The sequence below is a fragment of the Pteropus alecto genome, unplaced genomic scaffold (genome assembly GCF_000325575.1).
Source record: "Pteropus alecto unplaced genomic scaffold, ASM32557v1 scaffold121, whole genome shotgun sequence".
NCBI lineage: Eukaryota > Metazoa > Chordata > Mammalia > Chiroptera > Pteropodidae > Pteropus > Pteropus alecto.
This window is the reverse complement of record NW_006434369.1, coordinates 8,251,876-8,265,695: the sequence shown is the minus strand read 5'-3', so window position 1 is coordinate 8,265,695 and position 13,820 is coordinate 8,251,876. Positions and strand designations below refer to the sequence as shown.

The window sequence follows — 13,820 nt, the reverse complement described above, 5'->3', positions numbered from 1 at the left end:
ATGCTGGTCTAGTTAAATGCTGCTAAGAACAAAGTAAGCAAAGATGCTTTTGTAAATAGTCAACTGAACCTGTTAGAAAGTGTCTTTCAGAGCTTGGTGTGAAGTATTAGGTTAAGATAGCAAAATAATAGGGAATTCTAAAATTAGCTCCCCGTTCTACAATCCATGTCGTCCTCTTCTTGTTGAATATGACTAGGCTTTTACACACACACACACACACACACACAGTAGCCTTGGAGAGGTTATCTCCCCTCCATTTCCACAATTCCAAAATGAGAGTTTGAACTAGATTGCTCCAGAGTGCCTCCACTTCTAACACTCAATATATCTACAATCAAAAAGCAGGTCAGTTGATTCCCATTGTTCAGCTTCACGGATGCTGACACATGAACAGCCTCTCTCCACGCTGCACGCATGCACACACACACACACACACCCCAATGCACCACCATCCCATTTCCACAATTCCAAAATGAGAGTTTGAACTAGATTGCTCCAGAGTGCCTCCACTTCTAACACTCAATACATCTACAATCAAAAAGCAGGTCAGTTGATTCCCATTGTTCAGCTTCACGGATGCTGACACATGAACAGCCTCTCTCCACGCTGCACACACACACACACACACACACACACTCCAATGCACCACCATTATTCCCACCCCCATTCTTGCTTCAGATCCCACAAACTGGCCAGGTACCTGACTCATGGGCTAGAGCACCTGCATCTAATAAACAGATAAACAGCTAGAATCGTTTCTTCTCTTCAATTTTTATTTACTACTCTCATTCCTTTATCCCACCAATGCAAACTGTGGAGAACAGCAAGAAGCCATGTGTGAAGTGGCACATGCCAGCTGGTTGAGTGATGCCAACCACGGCGCACGAACATCGCAGGGGTGGCACTGGGCATCGGCTCCCAGGCCTGGAGCACAGACTGCACGGCCGTGAGCCCAGTAGGGAAGGCCGCCTCCCACAGGAGTTTGGCCTTTGAAACATGAAGAACAGCTGCATTCATTGTCCTTTTTTTTCTTTAATGATAAAAAAACCAAAACCTTCTATAATTTATAAGCTATTTTTTGCTATCTACATTATATAGAAAATATAGACTCTTTTTACTTTATAACACAGATCTTTTTCCCTTGATAAATAATTCTTTAAAATATCTAGTATACATGCCTTGACTTTTTATACATAAGTTTGGTTTTATACATATACATACATTTATATACTCATATTTGTAAAACACAATAAATATATATTTGACAATGACAACCAAACAAATGCAATTTTGGTTTAAAAAAAAAAATGAAGTACTGTAAAAGCACCAGGCAACAAACAGAAAGCCATAATTGCTAGAAACTTCTCCTTCCCCTGGGCAAGGCACAGGGACAGAATACTAAATGCATTTGGATGCCTGAAAGAGAAGGAGGGGAGCAATGGAGCTGGTCAAGTCACTTGCTTTTGTTTTGTTTCTCTACCTGGAATTAGACTAGAATCACAAGTAAGTCATTGCATTCATAAGGAGAAACCAAGCGGCTCATCTGACAGCTTAGCCCTTGTGATGGCTGCAGAGGACAACAGAAGGCTGGGTAAGGAAAGAGAGAGAGACAGAGACAATGTGACGCCATGGTTATTCTGTAGGCCCTGGCCACCTGCCCAGGTAAGCTTTTGATTGCCACACTAAGCCTACGACCATGACATATAAAGTGGTCTTGTCATTCCTCTACTCACTGCTGGTGTAAACAGAAACAGGTACAACAGATTCAGGAGTATTCAGTAGTGCAACGCTTGAATAGCCTGAGAGCCAGACACTTCAGTAGCCCTCCCAAGGGCTCCAGCAAATAGAGACTGTGACGTGGAGAAGGAAAAGGTCAGTAGGCCACCATCTTACACTGCCAACTGATATGGTCACTCAGATACGGTACTGGCCTCACCTCCAGACTCCAATGAGACCGCTAGAGCCCATCACCTCTTAAAGCAGCACAGGAGTCTTCCCTCCTCTTGTGAGAAGTCCTGGCAGCCCAATGAAGTCAGGACTGTCCCCTGAAATGGAACACCCCCATCTGCCCCCTCTTCTGCCTAGGGTTAGGGATGCTGGCTGCCGGTTAAGACTGAAGTGCACAGCTTTTCCTTCATTGTGCTCCTTCCTGTCCCCAAAAAAGAACTGAAATGCAGGGCTCTGATAGTTGATTTTTTAATGAGCTCCCCAATGTCATGGCCTCTGCCTGGTAAACTTCAGGGCTTTGATTGGCCCCAAAAAAGTCAGCGATAGGTGGAACAGGAGTCTTAAGCTAGATCTGTATCTAGAAGAGGTGTAGGGGGAGTATAAGTAGAGCAGGTCTCAGGACACACCGAAGGTACACATCTGAAATTATGTCCCATCCTCGCCAAATACAATACAAATTAGAGATAACTTCACATTACAATCACAATGGGACATTTTAAACTGCTAGTTTTATGAGTACATTCAAGACATAAGTGAGTTCCTGGAAAATTGATTCAGCTGCAACAGCTCAGGAAATACAGTCCGTTGCAGATTGAGTTCTAATTGCGACTCTTCCACCAACTAGCCATGGGACCTCGGACAAGTTTTTTTTACCTCTCTGAGCCTCCCTCTCCCAATCTGAGAGATCTGAAGGTGCTGTGTGAGGCAGGATGTGACTTAGAGTCAGAAACTGGGCTTCCAGCCTGGCTCTACCACTAAGAAGCAGTGTGACCTTGGCCATCACTTAACTTCTTGTAAAATAAAGGAACTGACCATATTGGGTTCTGAAGTCTCTTCAGATGCAACTGGATTTACTTTCTCCCCAGGATAGCATCAGTAATGCTGAATGCCCCATACCCACCAGAGTAAAACAGATGGAATCAGAAACCTAATTTATGACCACAGGTCAAATGCAACAACTGTGGCTATGAGACAAGATGAAGAGAGTAAAGAGAGTATAAAGGAACGAATGCAATATACAGCTAAAATCTGAGTCACAAACACATGAACTTAAAAAAGCTCCACTCCCTGAGAAAAGACATTTTCCTACGTTATACTCAGACCGCTGAGAGGAAACGCCAAGGCCATCTATCATAATCGGCCAATGACGTTTTAAAAATCCCCAACTCTGCAGTTTGCTGCATTACCTACAATCAACGGTAAGTTAGGAAGTCGATTTTAAAAGAAGTTGAGTGATATTTCCATCTTAGAAGGGGAGGAAAAATTGACTACTTCCATTTGCAGCTCTAAACAACCTTCTGGCAGAACATCAGATGTGGCATCCTGCTCAACAGGAGGGTGTCACAGCAGTAGAGGGGAGGCCCATGCAGGTCACATTCAGCTCTAATCACAGATGCTCCACAGGGCATGAGAGCAGATCTGACAGTGTTGGACAAGGACTACTTTCCTGCCTGAAAAAAATACCGAGGAACAAATCTTTCTTCTTGGAGGCAATGTGGTTCAGATTCAGGACACCCCACTTCTGCTTAATAGTTGTGTGACTGAGCAACTTCTTTTTCTACTCAGAGCCTCGATTTTCTCATGTGTAAATTGGGAATAACAATATTTAATATGATGGGGTTGTTTTTCATGGATTGAATGAGGTAATGTACTGAAAATACCTTGCACACAGTGGATATCAAGAAATGCTGGAGCAAAGAGTACTTGGATGGCTCTTTGCAAAGGGAGAAGGCTCTGGGAGAAGTTCATCTTGAGTAAGAATTGGCCAAGACCGCTGCTAGAGTTCAGATACACCTGACACAGAGGTATCTGCTGCCAGGTAGGTTAAGGAGTATCTGTAGTCCCCTGCCATGCCTCTCATTGAAAGGAGAAATTGTGGAGAAACTGACAGTGGTCATGGACTCTCTTTCCAGAAGAAAATGCAGGGAATATAAACTTTCCAAATAAGCCCAGAGCATGCCCAAACACTGTGGATGCCACTGTAAGAACTCCTGGCCTACCCACTCTCTCAGAATTCAGAATTTGGGACAGCTGTAGAGGTGTCCAGCAGCATGAGCCAAAATTTTCATCCAAACAAGGATGGTAAGAAATCAGTCAAAGGGAACTAGATGTGATGACTCTGAAGTGATGCCTCCATTATATTGGGTCCTTGAAACACAATAAACAAAGCAGAGAGAGCTTGATTATTGCTGAGACTTATTCTAGGTCAAAGTCAGCTGATGGTACCCAGACCCCTGAGGGCATGATTTTGAGATTTCAGCTAAATATTGCAGCTCTCAATCAAGTCTTTGCATGTGGTGAGACAGGAACAAAAGGAGTACTAAAGAAGTATCTTAAACCCATTGGCTATCATTTTCGTATTAAAAAAAGAACGATCTCAGTCTTCCCCTCATTCCTGCATCTACCTATTACATGCATTTCAATAGCTAATATTTGAATACACTTACTAAAATATTTCTCATGCTTCTTTTAAACAACATATATTCTTTCTATATATCCCAGCCTCCAATAAGAATTTCTGTTTTAGACACTGACTATCACAGAGCTCAGAGGCCTTTGGAAGAAATAAAATCCTCCCAAGTATTTTGGTTAAATATAGAAACGTCAAATTGAAACCCCCCCTAAATTCCCTACTTAGATTATGAACAACTTAGAAAAATGAGACCAGAGAGTCTTCTAGTTTCCTGTCCTTTTTTCCTTAACCACAGCCTTTCAGGCTAGCTAGGAAAAAAAAAAAAAAAAAATCATTCCACTAAAGTTTCCACAAAAGCTATCCTGAGGGCAATTTAGGAGAACCTAAACCAAAACAGTCCATGGTATGGCCCTCTGCTCAAATTATTACTGGGAGACTTCCATTTTACCAAATTTCTAGTTTTGAACTGATAGCTACAAAAGCTGGCATTTCATCATGAAGTCTGAAAACAGACAGGGACCATTAACATACCACAGAGAGTTTCAGCCCACTAACCATACCATGTTGTAGTAAAGGCCCCAGGAAATAGGGTGATTGTTTCCAGGAAGGCAAGCCTTGCTCCTCTGTGCTAGAAAATGACCACGATTCCCATGACGTTTGGACATGCCTACACTGCACTCCCAGGCAGCCTGGGCTCCATTGTGCACTGACTCTGGGAGGAGAATGGAGGACACAACTGATGGTTCCATTCATTTTCAGTGTCTGCTTACTCAGAGCCAGGGGGCGTGTAGAGGAGTGAAGGACTCTTGGCCCCTGAAATTTTCTTCAAGTTCTACTGCCAGTTATTTGAAAAGCAGTCTAAACCTCAGTTGCGTGCCAAAGACAACTGCTGTATTTCTGTGAGCTGTGAAGCTGTTGATTTACAAGTACTAGTCTCCACATCCAACCCTGACAAATGTCTTCTGTAGAATGAAGGACTAAGCAAAAATAACAAAAGGACAATTCCCTGTTTTCAAAATGCATTTGACTTGGTCTGTCTTTCAAGACAAGGTCTGAATTTTTAAGAGCGATCTTAGTGACATTTGGTGGTAGTGAGCATTTACAAACCCTTGTGTGTGTTTGTGCCCTAGGTTGTTCCCTTCTGGCACTGCCTGCTCTGAGCCTGCAGTCTGCCAGCTCCAATAAAAGCTCTGTAAGCAGAGGGTGACAAGACAAGAGAGAAAGGAGCCCAAGGAATAGAATGTTTTTTTCAACATTAGCTTCTCAACCCTACATGAAGGTACACCTGAGAGAGATCTAAAACCCCATTTTAGAAACACTGAATATTATGCTCTTTGTTGCCTTTTTGTTTTAATACCTATTAAAATTTGGGTGGGGGTATTAGAATAGTGAAAGCAAAGGAAAAAGAACCTTGATTTTTTTTTAAGGGAAGAGAATTATATGAGTTATAACTGAAGACTTCCCTTTTAAATCCACAAGCTGGGTGACTCTTCTAAAAGCCATTCCCCAGCTCAGTAGGAGAGATGGGTGTTTGAGCATGAAGCAAGTCCAGGGCTGGCTCACTGTCCCTTCTGCTGGAGAACACCCACTGCAACACTGGGGCACACAGCTGTTCCCAGTTCTTGAGGGTAGCATATGAGCTTGTAGTCAGACCCACATCTCCTGCTGTCTCCATGGCCCTGCCTAGAAAGCCAGTTGAAAGGACAACACTTCAGTACAGGATTCCTCTTACACTCAATTCTACTCCACAGGTAGTGTTATAAGGTGGCTCATTATAGTTTTATAATTCAAAAGGATATTTTATTCTTTGCCTCATCTGTTTTCTTGCTCTCCCTCTTTGGCTGAAAGAACCCATCTCTCTGCTGGCCATTCCTGGCACTCCCTTAACCCACCTGAGGCCAGGTAAAGGGCAGTGAGCCTATCAGGAAGACAGTACTTGTTCTTCCTATGAGGAAGACCAGTCAATCAAGAAAGCTGTACACTTTGCTGCCAAATACTTTTTCCTTCAGACGCTTAAGGTGGCTTTCGTGGAATTTGAACTTTCTCTTCAACTCACCGCACCCCCACCTTTCCCCAGACTAACAAGACTTGTGTGGATATGTGAGGATGTGCTATCTCCTGCCAGTTGTGTGTAGGGGTTGCAGGGAGCCTACACCAATTAAACTTGCTATCAGATATGGAGCCTTGACCTCACAGGAGCACTTGGCTTGCAAAGGAGGCCAAAGTGTGGGGAGTGGATGAGATGATGAAGAAAGCCACCCCTCCTTGCTTCTCACAGAAAAAAGCAGCAGAGGCAGCTGAACCTCCTTCCTCTGGAGCAAATGCCCAGCAGGGATGATCTCAGGAAAGGCAGGCCCTCTGGCTATTCGCTCAGCCTCCCAACAGTCTTGTTTGGAACTCTTCACCTGGGCTGGGGTTCACCTTCCCAGATGCCATTATTCCCATGTCCCTCCACCTCTCTAACTCACACTCTTCCTAGGCCACCTCTCTCCCGTGCCTTTCCCCCTCCTTGGGCCCAATGCAGAAGGCCTATACTCCCAGTCTGTGCTAACAGTACAGGGACATCCTGCTCCGGCGCATGGCTTCGCTGATCAGGTAGGCAGGGCTTAGCTCAGGTTCCTCGGTCATGATGGCAATGTTCTGCCACTCGCCCGTCTGGCTGGACCTCTTGATGGTGTCCACTACGCAGAGGGCATACAGGCAGTCGTCGAAGGTGGCAGCCATGGTGAGAGGCCGTCCGTCCCACGTGCGCCGGTCATCCTGGTCCTGGAAGGCCTGGCGCACGGCCTGCATCATCTTGATGGTGCCACGCAGGTAGGGCGAGGGGATGTCGCTGAAGGCCTTCTCGGGCAGCAGGGAGTTGCTGACAGGCGTGGCGTCCTGCAGCAGCAGCTCCTGCTCCGCGGCGCTGTTGCGCTGCCCGTACAGGTCTGTGCCTGCTGCCAGCAGGCGCCCGGCCGAACCCACCACGGTCACATCCTGCTTGAACTCGCCGGGGACATTGAAGTTGAGGGTGACAGTGCAGCACACCCCGCCCTCCAGTACCATCTGGAAGGTGCAGAAGTCATCGCTGGTGATCTGGCGGATGCCCTTGATGTGGTCGGTCTGTTTCACGAAGGTCTTGAGCAGCCCATGGACCTTGACCGCCTTCTGGCCGGTGAGGAAGGTGAGCAGGTCGATGATGTAGGTGCCCACTGAGTGCAGGCCACCGCCGCCCATCAAGTCGTCGCAGCTCCAGTTGTACTTCTTGCCCAGGAGGCTACCGCTGTGCACTTGCACCTCGCACACCAGCAGCTCGCCCACGTAGCCCTCCTCGATGAGCTGCTTCATGCGCACGAAGGCCGGGAGGAAACGCAGCACGTTGCCCATGATGCTCATGAGCTTGGGGTAGTAGTGCGCGGCCGACATCATGCGGAAGGCGTCCAGTGGCGTGGCGGTGCGGTCGCAGATGACATTCTTGCCGATGCCTGTAGGCGGGAGGAAAAACGGCAGATCAGGGCACTGGAAGAGAGGGAGTGATAGGGGGCGCTGTGGCCCCCAGACTTTAATCCTTGGAAGGGGAAGCGGACCTGATGGGATAATCTTATTACTATTTAAGAATATTTTATAACACCTTTTATTTATGTAAAAATGGTATATTCTATATATTTCAATATCGTGTATTCAGTTATCACATAGTTAAGCCGAACTACTTAATTTTAGTATTAAACCATCGGCGTTGATATAAACGTTGATTTATTTTAAAATATTTAAATAGCCCATATTTTAGAAATGTTTTGAAATATTTTAAAATATTTACAATATAATATAAAATGCCTCATTTAATATTTTATGTATATAACATTTTATACACAAATATGTTACTCGTAAAATATTTACATATTTAAAATATTTAAATATAAAATATGAGTTCTAGTAAATCATACAATGTAATCTTTTTACATGTAATATGAAATATGTTTTATTAGAATTATCTTACATATAAAATGTTTTATATTTTTTAATATGTAAAATATAACTTTTATTTGAAATGTATTATTTAAAACATCATATGTGGAGGAAAAAACAGTGTCTCTGTCTGGATAGAACCAGAATTCATAAGCTTAAATCATGGCCAAGGTGAGTCTGATTAAGTATGAGGAGGAATTTCTTAATGATATCCTTCAAAGGTCTAAGCTGTCTTCCTTACAACCACCAACAAAGATTATATTTTGAGTGTTATCTTGCTTGTTTACTTTGCATTATGAATTAGGGCCGGCAGTGGTCACAGATGTGTTGGTTTAGTGTTTTCCGGCTCCTTACGGGAAGAGCAACTATTCCCTGTACCTGAAGTGGGCAGTGGCCGGTTCCTCCCCGACTGTCTCACGGTGGGGTTTGGTGCTTTTGGCCAATGGAACTGAGGCTTATGTGATGACTGCATAAATTACAGGTATATGAAAGCCCTTCACACGACTAAGTTGTTCTGGGTCCAGAGAAAACAAAGCATCAGAAGAAAGGAGAATGACAGGGAAGGAGAGGGATTTATTCCACAGAAGCCAGAAGCCATGAGTCCTTCAAAAGAAAAACAAATCACCTAAACCTGGAAAAAGAGCCAACTTGAACTTCCCCCGACCACCAAAAAAAGAGAGGGAATTATATGAATTTTGTTAGCAAGCCAGATTGAAGGATGCTAGGTGAAAAGTCTAGGGGAGCTTCCTAGTTAAGGCACATGCCTGCCGGGGCAGGTCTCTGTTGTCCAGTCATGCTCTGCACATAGACCCTCTAATCGGGTCCTGGGCACTCCAGCCTCAGGTGAGGGAGATACCACTGGGGAAAGGGAGTGATGAGACACACGCCCCCATCCCAGTCATCCTGTCTATGGGCGCTTAACTGGACAAAATCCACAAATTCTCAGGTCGAGCTGAGATAGGGTTCCGTGAAAGTCCTGCAACTGTATGTATTTGTACAGTAGAGATGCCTGGAAAAGGCCAGAGCCTAAGCAAATGGCTCTCTCATTTTCCCATTGGAAGAACTAGCCAAATAATAGACATGGGCAGAACAGAGTTTGGAAAATAAATACAATCGATAGCTGTCAATTTCCACGTGCACATCTAATTCTGGCCCTGAATGAAGGGCCTGGAGGCTAGATGGTTACCATATCTCCTTGCCTTTTCTACATCTCCTTATCAGGAAAGCTGGCTGGCTTTCCTATGACCATGAATGAGAATAAGAAGCACCTTTAACTCTGAGCAACTAGGTGAGGACTGAGGCTCTAGCAGAGGGATGAGGAAACATTGGTTTGTATTACCAAAGTGCCATGCACCTGCATAACCTAATGTTCTGATAATATGGTCCTGTGGGCATTAGGGTCATGTAACACCTGCTCATGCTGGCAGGAGCAGATTTACATGTAAACGGATTGGTAGGTCACTGCAGAGACAGGTGACAAATGCTTCCAAAATCTGTCTCACACCTGTTGGGTACAGGCTATGGCCTCTCCTATACCCTACCTCAAGATCCCCAAAACCAGGACTCCTGACTGCCCTCTTCTTGTTACACTCTATCAGTCATATTAACAGCACGTGGAAAAAAAAAAAAGTCGATTTTATTTTTTTCTATTATAAAACTATAAAATGAAATAGTAAAAGAAAAATGTAAACTGGGAAAATTAATTCACTCTCCCTCCACACACCCAAAACAATCACTAAAATTCTTTGTAGCTCTGTAGATGAAAAGATTCTGATGAAAGCTATAGACTCCCTCTCCAGAAAATGCAATGTGAACATATACACAAAACTACCGCATTCTGAAATTCACACATGGCTCCCGAAGGATCTGATATGGGCATCTCTTCCTTTAGCCTATTTACGTAAGTTGTGGTTCCACACTATACGTTAAGTCTCTCAAGGATAAAGGCTGGGTCTTCTAATTTCTTAAGTCTCTACTACACCCCCAGCACCTAGAGGTGTGTTGTGTGTACCACAGAAGCCCAGTGAGTATAGATGTCCGGCCCCACCTCTCTGCCCACAGTCTTTTGCAAAATTCACACTTTACAGTTGGATTTCAGCAACATCTTAACTCATAATATCTTCAAAAGTCAAAAGAGACTTCTAGGAATCTATCATAAAGAAATCATCTAAAATGTAAGCACAGTTTCTTGCCCAGAGATGCTTCTCATGCATTATTTATTAAAGCAAAAAGCTGAGAACAATGCAAATGCCCAACACTAGAAGAATGGGTAAGTAAGCTATAGTACAGCCATATAATGGAATATTGTGCAGCCACTGAAAATGATGCTTATAAAGACTTTTTAATGGCAAGCAAGATGATTATGATGTAACGTTCAGTGAAAAGGCCTCTATTCGTAGACATTCTATGACCTCAACACCCTCTTAAAAAGACAAAAGAAAAAGAAAAAATCTGAATGGGACTATCTCAAAATGTTTACAGTGATTAATTAATTAGTAAGATTATGACTAATTTTTATTGTCTTCACTATGTTTTTCCACATTTTCTAAGTTTCTACTTTTGTGTTCGGAAAAAATTAAAAAATGAGTTTTTCTTTTTAAAAGCCCAAAGGAGACATGAGGACCTTTGAAGGACAAGGTTCATGTGATGGTAGGAGGGCCTTCCACAGACTAGGGTGCGCAGGCAGGTCCCAGAGCCAACAGACTTGTCCCAGTACCTGTGCCCCAACAAGCTGGTGAAAGCACCCCTGACCTCGAACTTTGAGTGTTTCAGAGGCTCTGACTACGTTGCCAGGTCTTCTTGCTCCAATTCCTTAGGACCTTTTTATGATCCTGGCAAAAGCTATGGACTCTCTCCAGATGTAATTCAAACATACACAAAAAATTTCACTCACATCACAAGCCCATGCACAGTGCCCTCAGGTTCTGAGGAACAGGCATCTCCTAGAAATTGTAGGGTAACTTTTTGAAGCATTTATGACATAGTGTTAAAAATAAAATAATGCTTCCAGTTTTAAAAGGAACCTAAAATCCACAGCTAATAAGGTCCTTCATCGTTTGCTTCAGATTTGTAAAGCAAAGTTTCTCTCTGTTCTGGACAGTATTACATCAACCTTACCCCTTGGAGGAGCTTCTGCAAAGCCCACTCTGGAACCCTCAAGATCCTTAAATTCTCCTTCCCAGATTTTCCCCACCAAAATCTGCCCTACCAAAATGCCCAAAACCTGATATTCCAAGGTTCTTATAACTTAACAAGAATCAGGGGCTTAGGCTAAAGAAATGCAATTCTATTTTTTTATTGTTGTTGTTTGCTTGGGTTTTATTTTATTTTATTTTATTTTTAGTTTGTTTGTTTTATTTTAGCTTTATTGAGATGTACTTGCCATATAAAATTATAAGGTTTAAAGTGTATATCATGGTGATTTGATATACGTATATGCATATGGATTCCCCCTATCTATTTAATTAACACATCCATCACCTCTCATATTAATCTTTTGTGCGTGTGTGAGAACATTTAAGTTCTATCCTCTTAGCAAATTTCAATGATACAATACAGTATTTTCAACTATAATCACCATGTTTTACTACCTCAGATCTTATTCATCTTATAGCTGAAAGTTTATACTTCAAGGAATTCAATTCTAATTGTAGACTTCCAGTCATCAGAAACTGTGTGTGTGTGTGTGTGTGTGCGCGCGCGCGCACGTGTGTAAGTCATTAGTGTGACACAGAACATTCCCCTCGCCTCTAAAAAAACATGTAATGTAAAGGGAATTTGCATTGTCTGAGCATAGGATTGACATGCCTCACAATCCTGGGTGTGTCAGATGCCATCGAGTATATGTTGGATTTCTCCCAAAGAAAACACATAAGATATCTGCCCTCAAATTGCCTCTGTCAGCCTGGGTTTATCTCTCCAGAAAATACTGCATATCTTTAGTGTCTTCATGATTTTCATGTGTCTCAGCACAATGCCTTTCTTGCCACCCCCAGAGAAAGTACTATAATGGGCTCTTTAAAGAAAAGCCCTCTCTTTACATTTTGTGCTGGAAAGGAAATAATAAGTAAGGGCAAAATCTTGTACTCCTCCCCAAGAACATGGCTCTGACATTCCTTTGATATGAAGGTAAATATATTCCACCAGGGAGACAGAAACTGAAGGACTCAACTTTAGGGAGAGAAGCTCAGGAAGAGGCAGAAGGCCCCTTTGTGAGCCTGTCCTCAAAACAGCCATGGCTGATTCCTAATGAGGGACTATGAGGGAAAAGATACAACCCTGGTTTCTGTTCTGCATATCCTAAGAGGAGAGTCTGTGCTTGCTCATGAGAGGGCCACCTCTACCGTCCTGCATCTGCTAGTCTTTCAGAGTGTCACGCAAAACATGCTCCCTTTAGATTTAGGGTTCAGATTATCCTGTGGAAAGGTGTCGTATTCTCCTTCTAAAGCAAAAGATCCAAAACTTTGGGACTTCGGATAGTCTTAGAGAAAATCATGCTGTGGAGAATCAGGCAAAGGGATTTGAAACACATGGACTCAATTTCACTCCAAATAAACAGGCAGTGCAAAATGGAAAGCAGGAAAAAATACTAAGTGCTAAGAAAAAGTGTTTTGTGTTTTGCCAAGCCCCAAACATTTCCCGAGCAGCTGGAGAGTTTCAGCAAAGCTCGCTGGAGCTTATGACTACGTAGAGGAACAGCAGGAGCTTCCAGGGCACTGGGGGGCTCTGGAGGATAGCAGTAGCCCTGGTCACACCACTGGTCACACCACGCTTAACTTGCTCCACCCAGGGGTCTGTCCCTGTACCCAGAAATAGACGTCTTGGAATCTTGTCAAGGTTGTACAGTGTGATTATGGATAAGTGTCAGAGAATACATCAAGACTGGCTGGGGTATTCTGCAGAAGTCTTTAAAACCCACTCCACAGAGACTATTTACCCCTTTTCATGAAGACAAAGAGTTTGGCTGGGTCTTTGGGGAGGTGGGGGGAGGGGAAAACGGGGCTGGAACGAACTTTATTTTTCAAGAAGAGAATCTTTTGTCAGCAAATAAAGCAAGAGCTCCTTGTCTGTAAAATGGTGGGACCAATAACTTCTCACCTATGTCATAGAGCTAAAGTTGGGGAGAAGATGAGATCAATGGAAAACTTCTGGAGGACAAAAGTACAATATGCAAGGCAGTATGCCGGCTCTTTGTCAGAACCTTTTAAATTAAAGAATTTCAGAAGGCACTTTACTGCTCTCCTGAGATCTCTCACGGGGAAATGGGAATCTGGCTTCCTCCAAAGCCTGCTGAGTGTGTTCTCTGTAACAGGGCCAAAATATCCATGGCCCTCATGAAAAGTGCTCCTGGAAAGGACTTTCCAACCAATACGACCTAAAGCCACCTTCATATCCTCCAAGCTCAAGGCCTCCAAGCTGTGGCTGAGTACCCACCTGTATCTTTTTCCAGAGACCACGGCATTTATGGGGGCAAGTACTCCATCCAAATAGGCCCCCAGGACAAGGTGCTTCC

The 13,820-nt window shown here is 43.6% G+C and overlaps 1 protein-coding gene across 2 annotated transcripts in view; it reads right to left on the bottom strand.

Moving 5' to 3' along the window:
• Positions 1-752: 752 nt before the first annotated feature.
• The window catches only part of GFOD1 (glucose-fructose oxidoreductase domain containing 1), a 101,633-nt gene continuing 88,565 nt past the window's right edge, over positions 753-13,820 (bottom strand). For both annotated transcript variants that reach the window (XM_006909258.3, XM_015587290.2), the window contains one exon: positions 753-7,827. In XM_006909258.3, coding sequence (XP_006909320.2) covers positions 6,908-7,827 — 920 coding nt within the window. In that variant the 3' untranslated portion in view covers positions 753-6,907. The remainder of the gene's footprint in view (positions 7,828-13,820) is intronic.